General features: G+C 37.7%; 1 protein-coding gene across 3 annotated transcripts in view; it reads right to left on the bottom strand.

Moving 5' to 3' along the window:
* taf2 (TATA-box binding protein associated factor 2) overlaps positions 1-13,386 on the bottom strand; it is a 122,450-nt gene that overhangs the window by 53,971 nt on the left and 55,093 nt on the right. For all 3 annotated transcript variants that reach the window (XM_033019192.1, XM_033019194.1, XM_033019193.1), the window contains exons 18-21: positions 12,615-12,725; positions 11,846-12,039; positions 10,367-10,506; positions 7,776-7,845 (exon numbers count right to left, since the gene is read on the bottom strand). In XM_033019192.1, coding sequence (XP_032875083.1) covers positions 7,776-7,845; positions 10,367-10,506; positions 11,846-12,039; positions 12,615-12,725 — 515 coding nt within the window. The remainder of the gene's footprint in view (positions 1-7,775; positions 7,846-10,366; positions 10,507-11,845; positions 12,040-12,614; positions 12,726-13,386) is intronic.

Genomic DNA, 13,386 nt, shown 5'->3' with positions numbered 1-13,386 from the left:
GTTATTGCCGATCGTCTGCAATAACCAAGTAAGGGACTACTCTGCTGAGAGTACAAAATTATTTTTAACAGTTAAAAATGTATTTTTGTTACTGCAAGCTGAAAATACTAAAGGCTAATGTCGATCAAAGCTTGTCAATTTTAATGACATGTCAATTTTATGGTCTCCACAGTGTAACTAGCAGTTTGTGTCCTAAAAGAGACAATGGTGCCCGATTACTTGGGGGCGTTCCGTCTGCTAGTATATTTCAAATGCAACCTCATCACCTTGCAATTTGTGTAAGGATAAATAGATATAGAGAGGTATCTCCCTTGCACTACATTCAGCACTGGATCACCTGGACAACAGCTTAACCTTCAACAACCTAATATCGAAGGAACTGCAGATGCTGGTTTACACCAAATGCATATATTATCCCACAGAACCTCTCCAGTGACCTGCGAACCACAGATGTTAGGCTCTCTAGTCTACAGCTCCCAGGTTTGGCCATGCAGATCTTCTGAAATAGAGGCATAACATCAGACACCCTCCAGTCTTCGGGCACCTCACCCATATCTAATGATGATTCATATATCTCAGTCAGAGCACCAACAATTTCTTCTCTAGCATCCCGCAGATATAACTGAACACGTTGGGGAAATCAGTCTACCTCTTTAGCCTTAGGACATTCAGCATCTTCTTGACCATTGTATTGACTATGCTCAATACATTCCCATTAACTGTCCCAAGTTCCCCAGACTCACGTCTATCTCCACAGTAAAAACAAAGAAGAAATACTTAATAACCATATAACCATATAACAATTACAGCACGGAAACAGGCCATCTCGACCCTTCTAGTCCGTGCCGAACACGTATTCTCCCCTAGTCCCATATACCTGCGCTCAGACCATAACTCTCCATTCCTTTCCCGTCCATATAACTATCCAATTTATTTTTAAATGATAAAAACGAACCTGCCTCCACCACCTTCCCTGGAAGCTCATTCCACACAGCCACCACTCTCTGAGTAAAGAAGTTCCCCATCATGTTACCCCTAAACTTCTGTCCCTTAATTCTCAAGTCATGTCCCCTTGTTTGAATCTTCCCTACTCTCAGTGGGAAAAGCTTATCCACGTCAACTCTGTCTATCCCTCTCATCATTTTAAAGACCTCTATCAAGTCCCCCCTTAACCTTCTGCGCTCCAAAGAATAAAGCCCTAACTTGTTCAACCTTTCTCTGTAACTTAGTTGCTGAAACCCAGGCAACATTCTAGTAAATCTCCTCTGTACTCTCTCTATTTTGTTGACATCCTTCCTATAATTAGGCGACCAAAATTGTACCCCATACTCCAGAATTGGCCTCACCAATGCCTTGTACAATTTTAACATTATATCCCAACATCTATACTCAATGCTCTGATTTATAAAGGCCAGCACACCAAAAGTTTTCTTTACCACCCTATCTACATGAGATTCCACTTTCAGGGAACTGTGCACAGTTATTCCCAGATCCATCTGTTCACCTGCATTCTTCAATTCCCTACTATTTACCATGTACGTCCTATTTTGATTTGTCCTGCCAAGATGTAGCACCTCACACTTATCAGCATTAAACTCCATCTGCCATCTTTCAGTCCACTCTTCCAAATGGCCTAAATCTCTCTGTAGACGTTGAAAATCTACTTCATTATCCACAACCCCACCTATCTTAGTATCATCTGCATACTTACTAATCCAATTTACCACACCATCATCCAGATCATTGATGTACATGACAAACAACAGTGGACCCAACACAGATCCCTGTGGCACCCCACTAGTCACTGGCGTCCAACCTGACAAACAACCATCCACCATTACTCTCTGGCATCTCCCATTCAGCCACTGTTGAATCCATCTTGCTACTCCACAATTAATACCCAACCATTGAACCTTCTTAACCAACCTTCCATGAGGAACCTTGTCAAAGGCCTTAATGAGGACTTTGCCCATCTCCTGAGGCTTCACACAGACATGACCATTTTGGTTTCTGTGGACCATATTTTCTCTCTAGTCACCGTCTTTCCCTAATATGAAATCTCTTTGGATTTCTCTCTTTTCCTTAATATTCTTATCAATCTCTTAGATAGCCAGACCAATTTCCCGCTCCTTTTTGCCTTCCTGTTTTCTTTCTTGCATGTGCTCCGCAGTTTCCGAAACTCCTCTAGGGATGCACTTGATCCTAGATGCCTATACTTGTCCCATGCGTCCTTCCATTTCCTGATCATCGAATCACCTTCCATCTAGTGCATCTTCAAGGTGCATTACATCAGGAAAGCTGAAAGTATCATCAAGGATGCCCGTCCCCCTGATCATTCCCTTTTCTGATCTTCTACTCTCTGGGAGAAGATTTGAGCTTGAAAGCCTGAACATTTATACTTAAGGCAGCTTCTTCCCAATTGCTATCTGACTCCTGAACCAATCATGTCTTTCACACCCTCTTTACGTAAACTGTTACCTCTACCTCATTTGAATATTTAATTATTGCATTTAAGTGTTTTATGGAATAATTTCATATCGCACTACCATCTTTGCACCATTTTGCTGTTCTGTATTAGTTGTTGTATCTATCATTCCAGTATACTGTTTATTCCATGAACTTCATGTTTTCTGATCTTCTACTCTCTGGGAGAAGATTTGAGCTTGAAAGCCTGAACATTTATACTTAAGGCAGCTTCTTCCCAAGCAGGAACAGGGTACTGATTTTAGATGATCAGCCAAGATCGTATTGAATGGTGGTGCTGGCTCGAAGGGCCGAATGGCCTACTCCTGCACCTATTTATTTTTTCTATGAAATATTTCAATCCCAATTCCTTGCCAACATCTAGTCCCCCAATCACAAATATATAAACAGATTATCTGGTCATTATCAGATTGTTGTTTGTGGGATCCTGCTGTGTGACAATCGACTCGAAAGGTTCCATTATTGCAACGTCTACACTTACAAAGAGCCCATTCCTTCTCTCTAGTGTTGCTGCCTGACCCGCTGAGTTACTCCAGCATTATGTGTCTACCTTCGATTTAAACCAGCATCTGCAGATCTTTCCTACACAAAGTGCTTCAGTGGTTGGAAGATGCTTTGTCATGACTCGAATCAGTTAAAATAGATCGAGTAAAAGCAAGATATCCTTCTTTTCCCTGTCTGCTAATTGTTAACCTTTCCTTCTAAACAAATGTTTAGTCATTACTTTCGCAATTCTCAGTTCCCTGAAAAGTTCAGTGTCCCTCACCCTCCAGCCCCTTCATTTTTCTCTGAGATGTTCTCCAATTTTCTGTGTTTGATATTAGTCCCAGTTTGTTATTTTCCCATTTCCTCATCCACTTCTGGACGGCCTTTTAAAAAAAAGAAATTTTCTTCTCAGTGTCAGGTTTACTTTCTTAAATCACTTTCCAGACATAAACATTCAATCACTTGGGCCAAAGGGTTTTTGGAGTTTCAAACATCTACAAGTCTGAGGGATGAGACAGAGAATCCTTTCACTTCACTTTGGAACACTTTTTAATTTTTATTTTGGTTACAAGAGATGTCCCTCAATTTTGGAATAGACCATTTATTATACATTAATAAAATACATAAACCTTAGCAAATACATAATACATAACTAATTGGTTATTCCCTTTCCTGTTTAGAAAACCTACCTGGCCTGTGAGGCTGAAGACTAATTCTGCAGGTATACGTCAGTAGTACAAAAGAAACGGGACCAATCCAAATTAAACAAGGGCCTGCTCAGTTCAGAAAAACTGTCAAAAACATACTTGAACAAATTCCACAAGAAATTTGCATGTGAATCAGAAAACGTTGCTCCTTTCTAATGTATGATAATTAATTTTTGTATTGGAATAATTTTACTAAGATTTATGTTGGTTTTTAATCCCATCAAGGACGAAATGATAAAATAATTAAACCCTTGCAATGAAGAAAAGCAGTACTTTTCCTGGCGCTGATTTTTAAAACCGTAAAGTATGATGAAAACAAGAGCAGACAAGATGTTTTTGACAAATGGGTGACAATTTCGTTGAATATTGCAGATTCTTTAATCCGAAAAATAGTGGCCACCAAGTGCAACATTTTTTTAAAGGTAGCGGGTCAGCCTGGTAGTTGTGCTTACTCTGACTTTTTTCTGCTCCTTCCCTTCCTTTTCATTTTCACTCTACTCATTTCCAGCTTATTCTTCCATTTCTCTTTTATTATTCTTGCCTAATCTCTCTCACCCTATCCATTAAAATGTTAAATAAAATACCACTTGCTTCTTCACCTGGAGGAGGTGTAAACAATACAGCAAAAGTCAGCTTTTCAAGCAGTGGAGTGAATAAGGCAATTATGTCATCAGGATCAGAAAGAGCAAAAGGCTAGTTTGGGAGCAAAAATATAATCACAGACTAGTATGGATGATCGGTTTAAAAAAAATCAAAAAAAGAGTACCCCCAAAAAAGAGGCTTTTAAAATGAAAAATAACAAAAAATCTAAAAAACACAAAATATAATAACAACAGGGAAAACTATAATAAAAATAAACCACGTTGGAGACATTCAGTATCTGTGGAGACATAAATCCAGTGTTGTAGCTGTCATGAGAACATAGATGAAGACCAAGTTAAATAATTAAATTTTCCATGGTACTTGACCTTTACAAATGGAGAAGAGGAAATGAAACCACGATGGCATAAGGGTAGTAGTAAAAAATACTTTTGGCTTCGAAGAATAAGAATTTGAATAATCATGAATGATAACAAAGGAGCAAAAAAAAACAAAAACAAAAAAATTCGAACCTTCCTCGATCCCACAAAGTGAAATTTCAGAAATTGATTCCTTTTTTCAAAAATTGATAACAATGGAATGCATATTTGTTGGGAAATAAAAAGATGTATCAGTGTTTCTCACATTTTTAATCTGATTGAAAATGTGAGAAACACTGATACATCTTTTTTTAAGAAGATATTTCCCAACAAATATGCATTCCATTGTTATCAATTCTTGAATAAAGGAATCAATTTCTGAAAATGTAAAGATCTTAAGGTGATCAAATCGCAAAGGCTTTTATAACATAAAAGAGAAATTATTCTTACGATACGATAATTTTATTTATCGCAGGAGGGAAATTGATCTGCCAATAGTCATAAAAACACAAAATGCATGAAACCTAAAATTAAAGTGACATAGAAACGTAGAAAATAGGTGCAGGAGTAGGCCATTCGGCCCTTCGAGCCTGCACAGCCATTCAATATGATCATGGCTGATCATCCAACTCAGTATCCTGTACCTGCCTTCTCTCCATACCCCCCTGATCCCTTTAACCACAAGGGCTACATCTAACTCCCTCTTAAATATAGCCAATGAACTGGCCTCAACTACCTTCTGTTGCAGAGAATTCCACAGACAAGTGGAAAGGATTGGGGATGTGCAAAGATTGGGAAGGAGGGGGAAGGGGTGTCAGTCTCAGTCTACCCCACGACAAAAGGGGGAGGTGTTGTAAAGTTTGATAGCCACAGGAAAGAAGGATCTCCTGTGGCGTTCAGTCCTGCATCTTGGTGGAACCAGTCTGTTGCTGAAGGTACTCCTCAGGTTGACCAGTGTGTCATGGAGTGGGTGAGCTGTATTGTCCAGGATGCTCCGCAGTTTGAGGAGCATTTTGCCCTCCAAGACCACCTCCCATGAATCCAACTTCGCCCCCAGGACGGAGCCAGCCTTCCTGATGAGTTTGTTGATCCTACTGGCGTCCGCAGCCTTCGCCCTGCTGCCCCAGCACGCTGCAGCGAAGAAGATGGCACTGGCCACCAACAATTGGTAGAACATCTGCAGCATCTTACTGCAGACATTGAAGGAGCAGAGCCTTCTCAAAAAGTACAGCCAGCTCTGTCCCTTCCTGTACAGGGCCTCAGCGTTCCTGGACCAGCCCAGTTTACTGTTCAGGTACATACCAAGATATTTGTACTCCCTGGTAAACTGCACATCCACACCATTGATGGAGACAGGGGACAGGAGTGTTTCTCTCCTCCTAAAGTCCACTACTAACTCCTTAGTCTTGTCGGTGTTGAGCTGCAGGTGATTCAGCCCACACCACTCAACAAAGTATTTGACTACACCTCTGTATTCAGCTTCCCTCTCCTCACTGATGCAGCCCACAATTGCAGATTCAGCTGAAAACATCTGCAGGTGCCAGGAGACCGAGTTATATCTGAAATCCGAGCTGGAGATGGTGAACAGGGAGAGAGGACCGTCCCTTGTGTTGCTCACCTCCGTCCGAGATACAGTTCTGTAGCCTGACATATTGTGGTTGTCCAGGACACCAATGGAGCATCTGCCCACATCTTCTGCAGTTTGCTCCCGAGCAGTGCCGGCAGATGGTGTTGAAAGCATTGGAGAAGTCAAAAACATGACTCTCACAATGCTTCCCGACTTATCCTGGTGAGCATAGGAACGATGGAGCAGGTGGATGATGGCGTCCTCAACCCCCATCTTTGTTTGGGGTCCAGGTAGGGTTTAACCAGGGGTCGCAGATGAGTGAGCATCAGACTCTCCAGGGACTTCATGTGTGAAGTCAGCCCCACCAGTCTGTAGTCATTGGAGGAGCTGGGGCATGAAGATAGGTAAGCAGAAGACTCAGATTTAACACAATGGAAGGAGAGGCCAAGATGAAGAAAGAACCTAGAATACGTCGCACAGAAGGCAGAAATTCTACAGGAACCTTCAAAGGGATTTGAATAATTATTTCAAGAAAGAAAATGCACACAACTGTCAAAAGAGTCAGAGAGTGGGACTAATTCAACAGCTCTTCAAAAAAAGCTTGAAAAGCTCTTCAACATGGGCGCATAGACGACTACTGTGCATGAGTGGAAAATAATTGGCCTTTATTTCTGGCATCATGATTTGCCTGATAAAGAAGAGATCATTTTATGCCCACTGAAGTTTAAAAGGATGAGAAGTAATTTCATTCAGAGTATAAGGGAGTCATTCATTTAGTAAAGAGGAGGAAAATTGCTTTTGGCAGGAATAGATTTAGAAAGATGGTCCCCACTGTAAAGTTAAGTACTGGAAGATCAAAGTAAAAGTGAGTCAGAATTTTAAAAATGATAGGGAAAACTCTTTGCTTAGAGAATTGTGAATCTTTGGAATATTATATCTCATGGCATAATTGAGTACAATATTCCAAAGTTGTTAAGTTTACTAAAGGCAAAAAATTGACAGATTTTTGAATACTTTAGAAATTATAGACTTGGAGGAAAGATATATTTAGATGAAGAATAGTCACAATCTGAAAAGGGGGAAGTTTTGTGCAATTTTCTTATTTTCTTTTTGATTCGTTTTTACTATATATTTTTTTATGGGTCTCATTGTACTCAGAACAGACAAGCATATTCAGTTATTTCTGCATATTCTTGGCACTGTCTGCACTCTTCCCTGGTTTATTTTACGTTTACTGTGTGCCAATTCTGAAGATAATTCCTTATGTTTTATCTTCTGATGTGATTCCCACAAAATGTAAATATAATTCTGCGCAAAGAAACATATTTAAAGTAAACAAGTAGAGCTGCTTTAAATATAATAAAGTTTGAAGTAAACTATGAATTAGAAATTTAAAATATAAATTATCATGCAAAATAATAATCAGGGGAAAATGTTGTATTAAACAATTTCAAAATACCGTTTTTAAATCAACCTCGAATTGTGTATTAATTCTGATATTATTTCTCCAGTTCAATTCTTAAAAGTTCACAAGGTTTCTGCCTTAGCTGAAAATGTTTTAACAAGACTAACCTTATGTAGGGTACACCATCATTCTGGACCAGATCTAACAGCCACTGCAATTCATCTGTGCTCCTGTCCACTGTAAAAAAATAAATTTCAAAGGGAACAAAACAAATAAATATTCAAAATGAAACATACAAGGGACTAAATATATAACATTTAATAACATTATAATGCAAGTATTTAAAAATGAAACCGAGTGATAGAAATCTGCAACTTTATAAAAGTAATATGAAGTAATAATATGTATCTTTTTTTAAAACAAAAGCATGGTTCTATTTTCTAATACCAAGTGGTAACTCCCTGTCAAACAATATGATCATTTTTCACTTTAATCAGTTTTCATATTATTTTGACGTTAAAGATCTTTTGTGATGCGGGTCACAGGTTGTAAACGGTTCAATTACAAAACTTATACTTGAATAATGAATGTTTTATTTTTGTGGCATAATTTCAAATCATTTACGCTATAAATGAATTACTTGTTGAAAATATTAAAATTATCATGAATATTATAATAATTAAAGAAATGTAATTGAAATAAGAAAAAGCAAAGAATGGCATGAAATTATATTATATAGAAAATAGATATTTGGGAATAATATTTGGAGTTAAATCAAAACTGTTCGATAAACAATAAAGAAAATTTTGTAATGTATGTATGAGGTATGAGTAAATTGTACAGTACCCTCCATAATGTTTGGGACAAAGACCCATCATTTATTTATTTGCCTCTGTACTCCACAATTTGAGATTTGTAATAGAAAAAAATCGCATGTGGTTAATGTGCATTGTCAGATTTTATTAAAGGGTATTTTTATACATTTTGGTTTCACCATGTAGAAATTACAGCTGTGTTTATACATGGTCCCCCCATTTCAGGGCACCATAATGTTTGGGACACATGGCTTCATAGCTGTTTGAAATTGCTCAGGTGTGTTTAAATGCCTCCTTAATGCAGGTATAAGAGAGCTCTCAGCAGCTTGTCATTCCTCCAGTCTTTCCATCACCTTTGGAAACTTTTATTGCTGTTTATCAAAATGAGGACCAAAGTTGTGCCAATGAAAGTCAAAGAAGCCATTATGAAACTGAGAAACAAGAATAAAACTGTTAGAGACATCAGCCAAACCTTGGGCTTGCCAAAATCAACTGTTTGGAACATCATTAAGAAGAAAGAGAGCACTGGTGAGCTTACTAATCGTAAAGGGACTGGCAGGCCATGGAAGACCTCCACAGCTGATGACAGAAGAATTCTCTCTATAATAAAGAAAAATCCCCAAACACCTGTCCGACAGATCAGAAACATTCTTCAGGAGTCACATGTGGATTTGTCAATGACCACTGTCCGCAGAAGACTTCATGAACAGAAATACAGAAGCTACAGTGCAAGATGCAAACCACTGGTTAGCTGCAAAAATAGGATGGCCAGGTTAGTTTGCCAAGAAGTACTTAAAAGAGCAACCACAGTTCTGGAAAAGGGTCTTGTGGACAGATGTGACGAAGATTAACTTATATCAGAGTGATGGCAAGAGCAAAGTATGGAGGAGAGAAGGATCTGCCCAAGATCCAAAGCATACCACCTCATCTGTGAAACACGGTGGTGAGGGTTATGGCCTGGGCATGTATGGCTGCTGAATGTACTGGTTCACTTATCTTCATTGATGATACATCTGCTGATGGTAGTAGCATAATGACTTCTGAAGTGTATAGACACATCCTATCTGCTCAAGTTCAAACAAATGTCTCAAAACATTGGCCGGTGGTTTATTCTACAGTAAGACAATGATCGCAAACATACTGCTAAAGCATGCATAGGTTGCTTGTGGTAATTATTAAATGAGCTGAAGACCCTGGTTTATAGCATTGTTAGGCAAAAACAAAAATAAAATAGTGCAACATTGCAGGCGATACTTGCAACACTAAAAGGATACTTTGTGTGCATCATGTACCAATACATTAAAGCTAAAAAAAAAACTGTTTTGCAATAATAACCTACGTCAATCATTTAAAACATTTGTGTTGGTGTTATTTTTTCTGCTATTTGGACCGCAAGCTTCAAGCTCAATGCTATTGGGAGAGATGGATAATATGAAGCTATGAGTGTAGGAAAGAACTGCAGATGCTGGTTTAAATCGAAGGTAGACACAAAATGCTGGAGTAACTCAGTGGGACAGGCAGCATCTCTGGAGAGAAGGAATGGCTGGCTTTTCGGGTCGAAACCCTTCTTCAGACTTGAAGCGAAGAGTTGTACAAACAATTAAAATATTTGAAAGGAGCGGCAACAACAAGATGGAGAGGTGTTGCTGTCAGGATGCAAGAAAAATAAAGGGTGAAAGTTAACTCACAGAAAATAATGAAAGGTCCTTAAAGAAATGTTAAGTAAACTGGTGGCAATAAGTGCCAAAAAGGCTAGTTGTAGAAAGTGTGAAATAATGTTTCCTCCACTCTTTTGTTTATTATCCCAATCACAATTTAAGAATGACATACAAGAATTAACCATTAAAATCATTTGTGATAACTGAAAACGATGCATTATCTAATGTTTATAGTATTTTGTACAAGGGAGAAAATTCCTACAAGTTCAGAGATCAAGATCATACCTTGCGTATAATCCACAACTGCTTCTAGAGCTGCAATGCGAACATCAACAAAGTGCCCATAATCTGCATATGATTTAAAAAGTGATGGATCACTGGGAATATGGCCATTCTTCTGAAGTATACGTATAGCTTTCAAGCAACTGCAAATTGAAGAATTATAAAAAGTAAACATTTTGACAAACACTTTTTGGCATAGTCACTCATCCAAGCAGAAAAAGAGGCCCTTCGACTTGGTCCATATGCATGTGACTGGCCCATGTAACTCTCAACTTTTCCTATCCATAAACCCATCCAATAGTCATTTAAATGCTGTTCAGCACCATTCTGATTGAAAAAGTTTCCACTCAGTTTCACATAAAATCTTTTCCCTCTCACTTTGTTTGTTTGTTTCTTGATTTACCTACGCTTGGAAAAAGATTTTTTGTATTCACCCTTTCAATTCTCCTCTTGATTGTATGCACCTCTGAAAGATCACCCCATCAGCCTCCTGCACTCCAAGGAATAAAGTCCTGACTTGCCCAACCTCTCCCCGTTGCTCAGGCCTTCGGTAACTTTATCTGCATTCTTTCCAACTTAATGACATCCTTCCTCTAGTAGGTTGACCAAAACTAAACATAATATTGAATGGAAATTTCAAGGACTGTAGCTGAGAATGGTGTGAGTATAATTTGATTTGTATTATAGCATGTGTGTGTGTCATTGTTTCTGGTAGAAAGGGTAATTTCCACATTACCAAGTGTCATTTTTAAAATGAATATGTGGATCAACATAGGGAGAGAAAAATATAAACAAAATATTATATTATAAAATATAAATCCTCCAACTCTTCCAATAAAATGTAGGTTCACAGGCCAATCGGCATTTGATGAATATTCAGTGACTTAACATCATGTTTTCCATTCAAAGATGATGCCAGACTAACTTAGTACTTCCAGCACTTTCTTCTTTAACTCCAAACATCATGTTTATTCTCAAATCCCTCAGCTATCTTTTTTTGAGACTAGCATCCATCACAGATACGAACTTAGTGGCTTTCCTAAAATTCTACAATTATGTTAATACTGCTACTTATCAGGAAACCCAAAGCATTTGAACTGATTCTTCAATCACGGTTGAATTAAATAAACCTCAAAACTGATAATGTTCAATAAAATGGCTGCAAGTCTCACATTGCACTTCACTATGAATGTCATAGTGATAAAACATGTACTTAATGTCATAATCTGCAACCTGCAGATATGTACAATAGCTGATATAAAAAAATCTCTAAAATATTGTGAACTGTTCCATTTGCACTCGAGGTACAATTCTTCAGATAGCTTCATCATAGAGATGAAAGATATTCAGAAAGTGAAAATGAATGGGAATATAAACGACGTTTTACTTTGTTATTGCAGAACCTTAAATTTTCTGGAACAAGAATTCCACTCACTTAATATCACGATTATGTGAATTTGTAAATATTTATCAATAAAGTACCTGACAGTTATTGTGTTTCTATAACTTGGTAGCAACTTCTCCATATTTAAAAATCTGGTAATCTCCTCCAAAATCAATCGTACATCAGGATTGAGATTATCCAATGTTCGAACTTCATTATTGATGCTAATTGCAGGCGTCACTGAGTTTGAAAGTGCATTAATAAGTTCAGCACGATAGTAGTTGTCCGAAAACTAAAGTGGAAAATAATATTTTTAATGCAATTATTGAAATAAATGGTGCAGAGAAATAGTCATAAAGTCATAGAGCACAAAAACAATCTCTTCGACCCAATTCATCCAAGCCGCCCAAGATGCCCATGCAAGTTATTCCCATTTGCCTGTAATTGACCCATTTCCCTCTAAACCTTTCCTATCCATGTACCTATCCAAATGTCTTTTTAAATGTTGTTATTGTACCTGTTCAACCATTTCCACTGGCATTTCATTCTATACACATACCACTCTATGTGAAAAAGTTGTCCCAGATTCCTATTAAATATTTTCTCTCTCACCGTAAACCTATTTCTTGATTCCCCAAACGTGGGGGAAAGACAGATAATTGTTTTTGTGTTTAGTGTCCAAGTGGTTTTAAGCCGAGAGATATTTGAAAAAGAATACATTAAGAATATGTGAATTTTCTCATTTTTTACTGGTAACACATAACCAGGAAGCATAAGAGGAAAAAACTTGTGTCAGTTGTTCTAAAGCCATAATTGTAGAATACCAGAGGTTTTAAGATATAAAAGGAAAATTTGATGATGTATTACCTTGTTCTTTCTGTTGTCGTTATATTTAATTAAGTCCAAAATAAAGGCCAACACTTCTTTGGGACACTGGTTATGGATATCCCGCTGCAATGCCATAGCAACAGGCATGGTCTATGAAACAGACAAAAAGCATTAGCTAACGTTCAGAAATATGCTTTATCACCCGAGATATCATTTGTCTGAAAATAATCTACTGCTAGAGTCATGATTTCCATCTGACTGAATGGTATATTTTTTTAACATGGAGCAACTGACCAATAAGGAAAATAAAGATAGTTAACAGTTAGACCGAATTGTCAAAATATCCAACACTATTTTCTTAGTTCACAATCAATAAAAGAGGAATGAAAGAAATGGCATTTAAAATCTCATCTTTCCCATCCTTGACTCCAATTTGGTACTATTGAAGGACTGTCACATTTTAGCAGCCAAGTAAGACTGACAATCTGCCCAGAACGATCCATTAACTAAGCAGTTTATCTGCTTAGTTATGCCTGAACGATTAACAAGGGCCAAAATTCAGAGGGAAGAAAAGTAATATTCCACTTCAAATTATTCTCTAGTGATTTTTAACAATATAACCAGGGTCAACCTTGATTTTGCGCTCAATTTCTAGAGCAGGGTTAAATCCATATCTTGAAACAGAACTAAATATACTACCACTGGAGGAGTCAAGCTAAATTTTGATCACATTTTTTCATTTAGAAAGTTGGAGGAATAAAGCAAATCTGGAATAAAAACTTGCCAAATATCATCTGCTTCAAAGCTAAGT

The sequence above is a fragment of the Amblyraja radiata genome, chromosome 4 (assembly GCF_010909765.2).
Source record: "Amblyraja radiata isolate CabotCenter1 chromosome 4, sAmbRad1.1.pri, whole genome shotgun sequence".
NCBI classification, from domain to species: domain Eukaryota; kingdom Metazoa; phylum Chordata; class Chondrichthyes; order Rajiformes; family Rajidae; genus Amblyraja; species Amblyraja radiata.
This window is presented reverse-complemented; position numbering and strand designations above follow the sequence as displayed.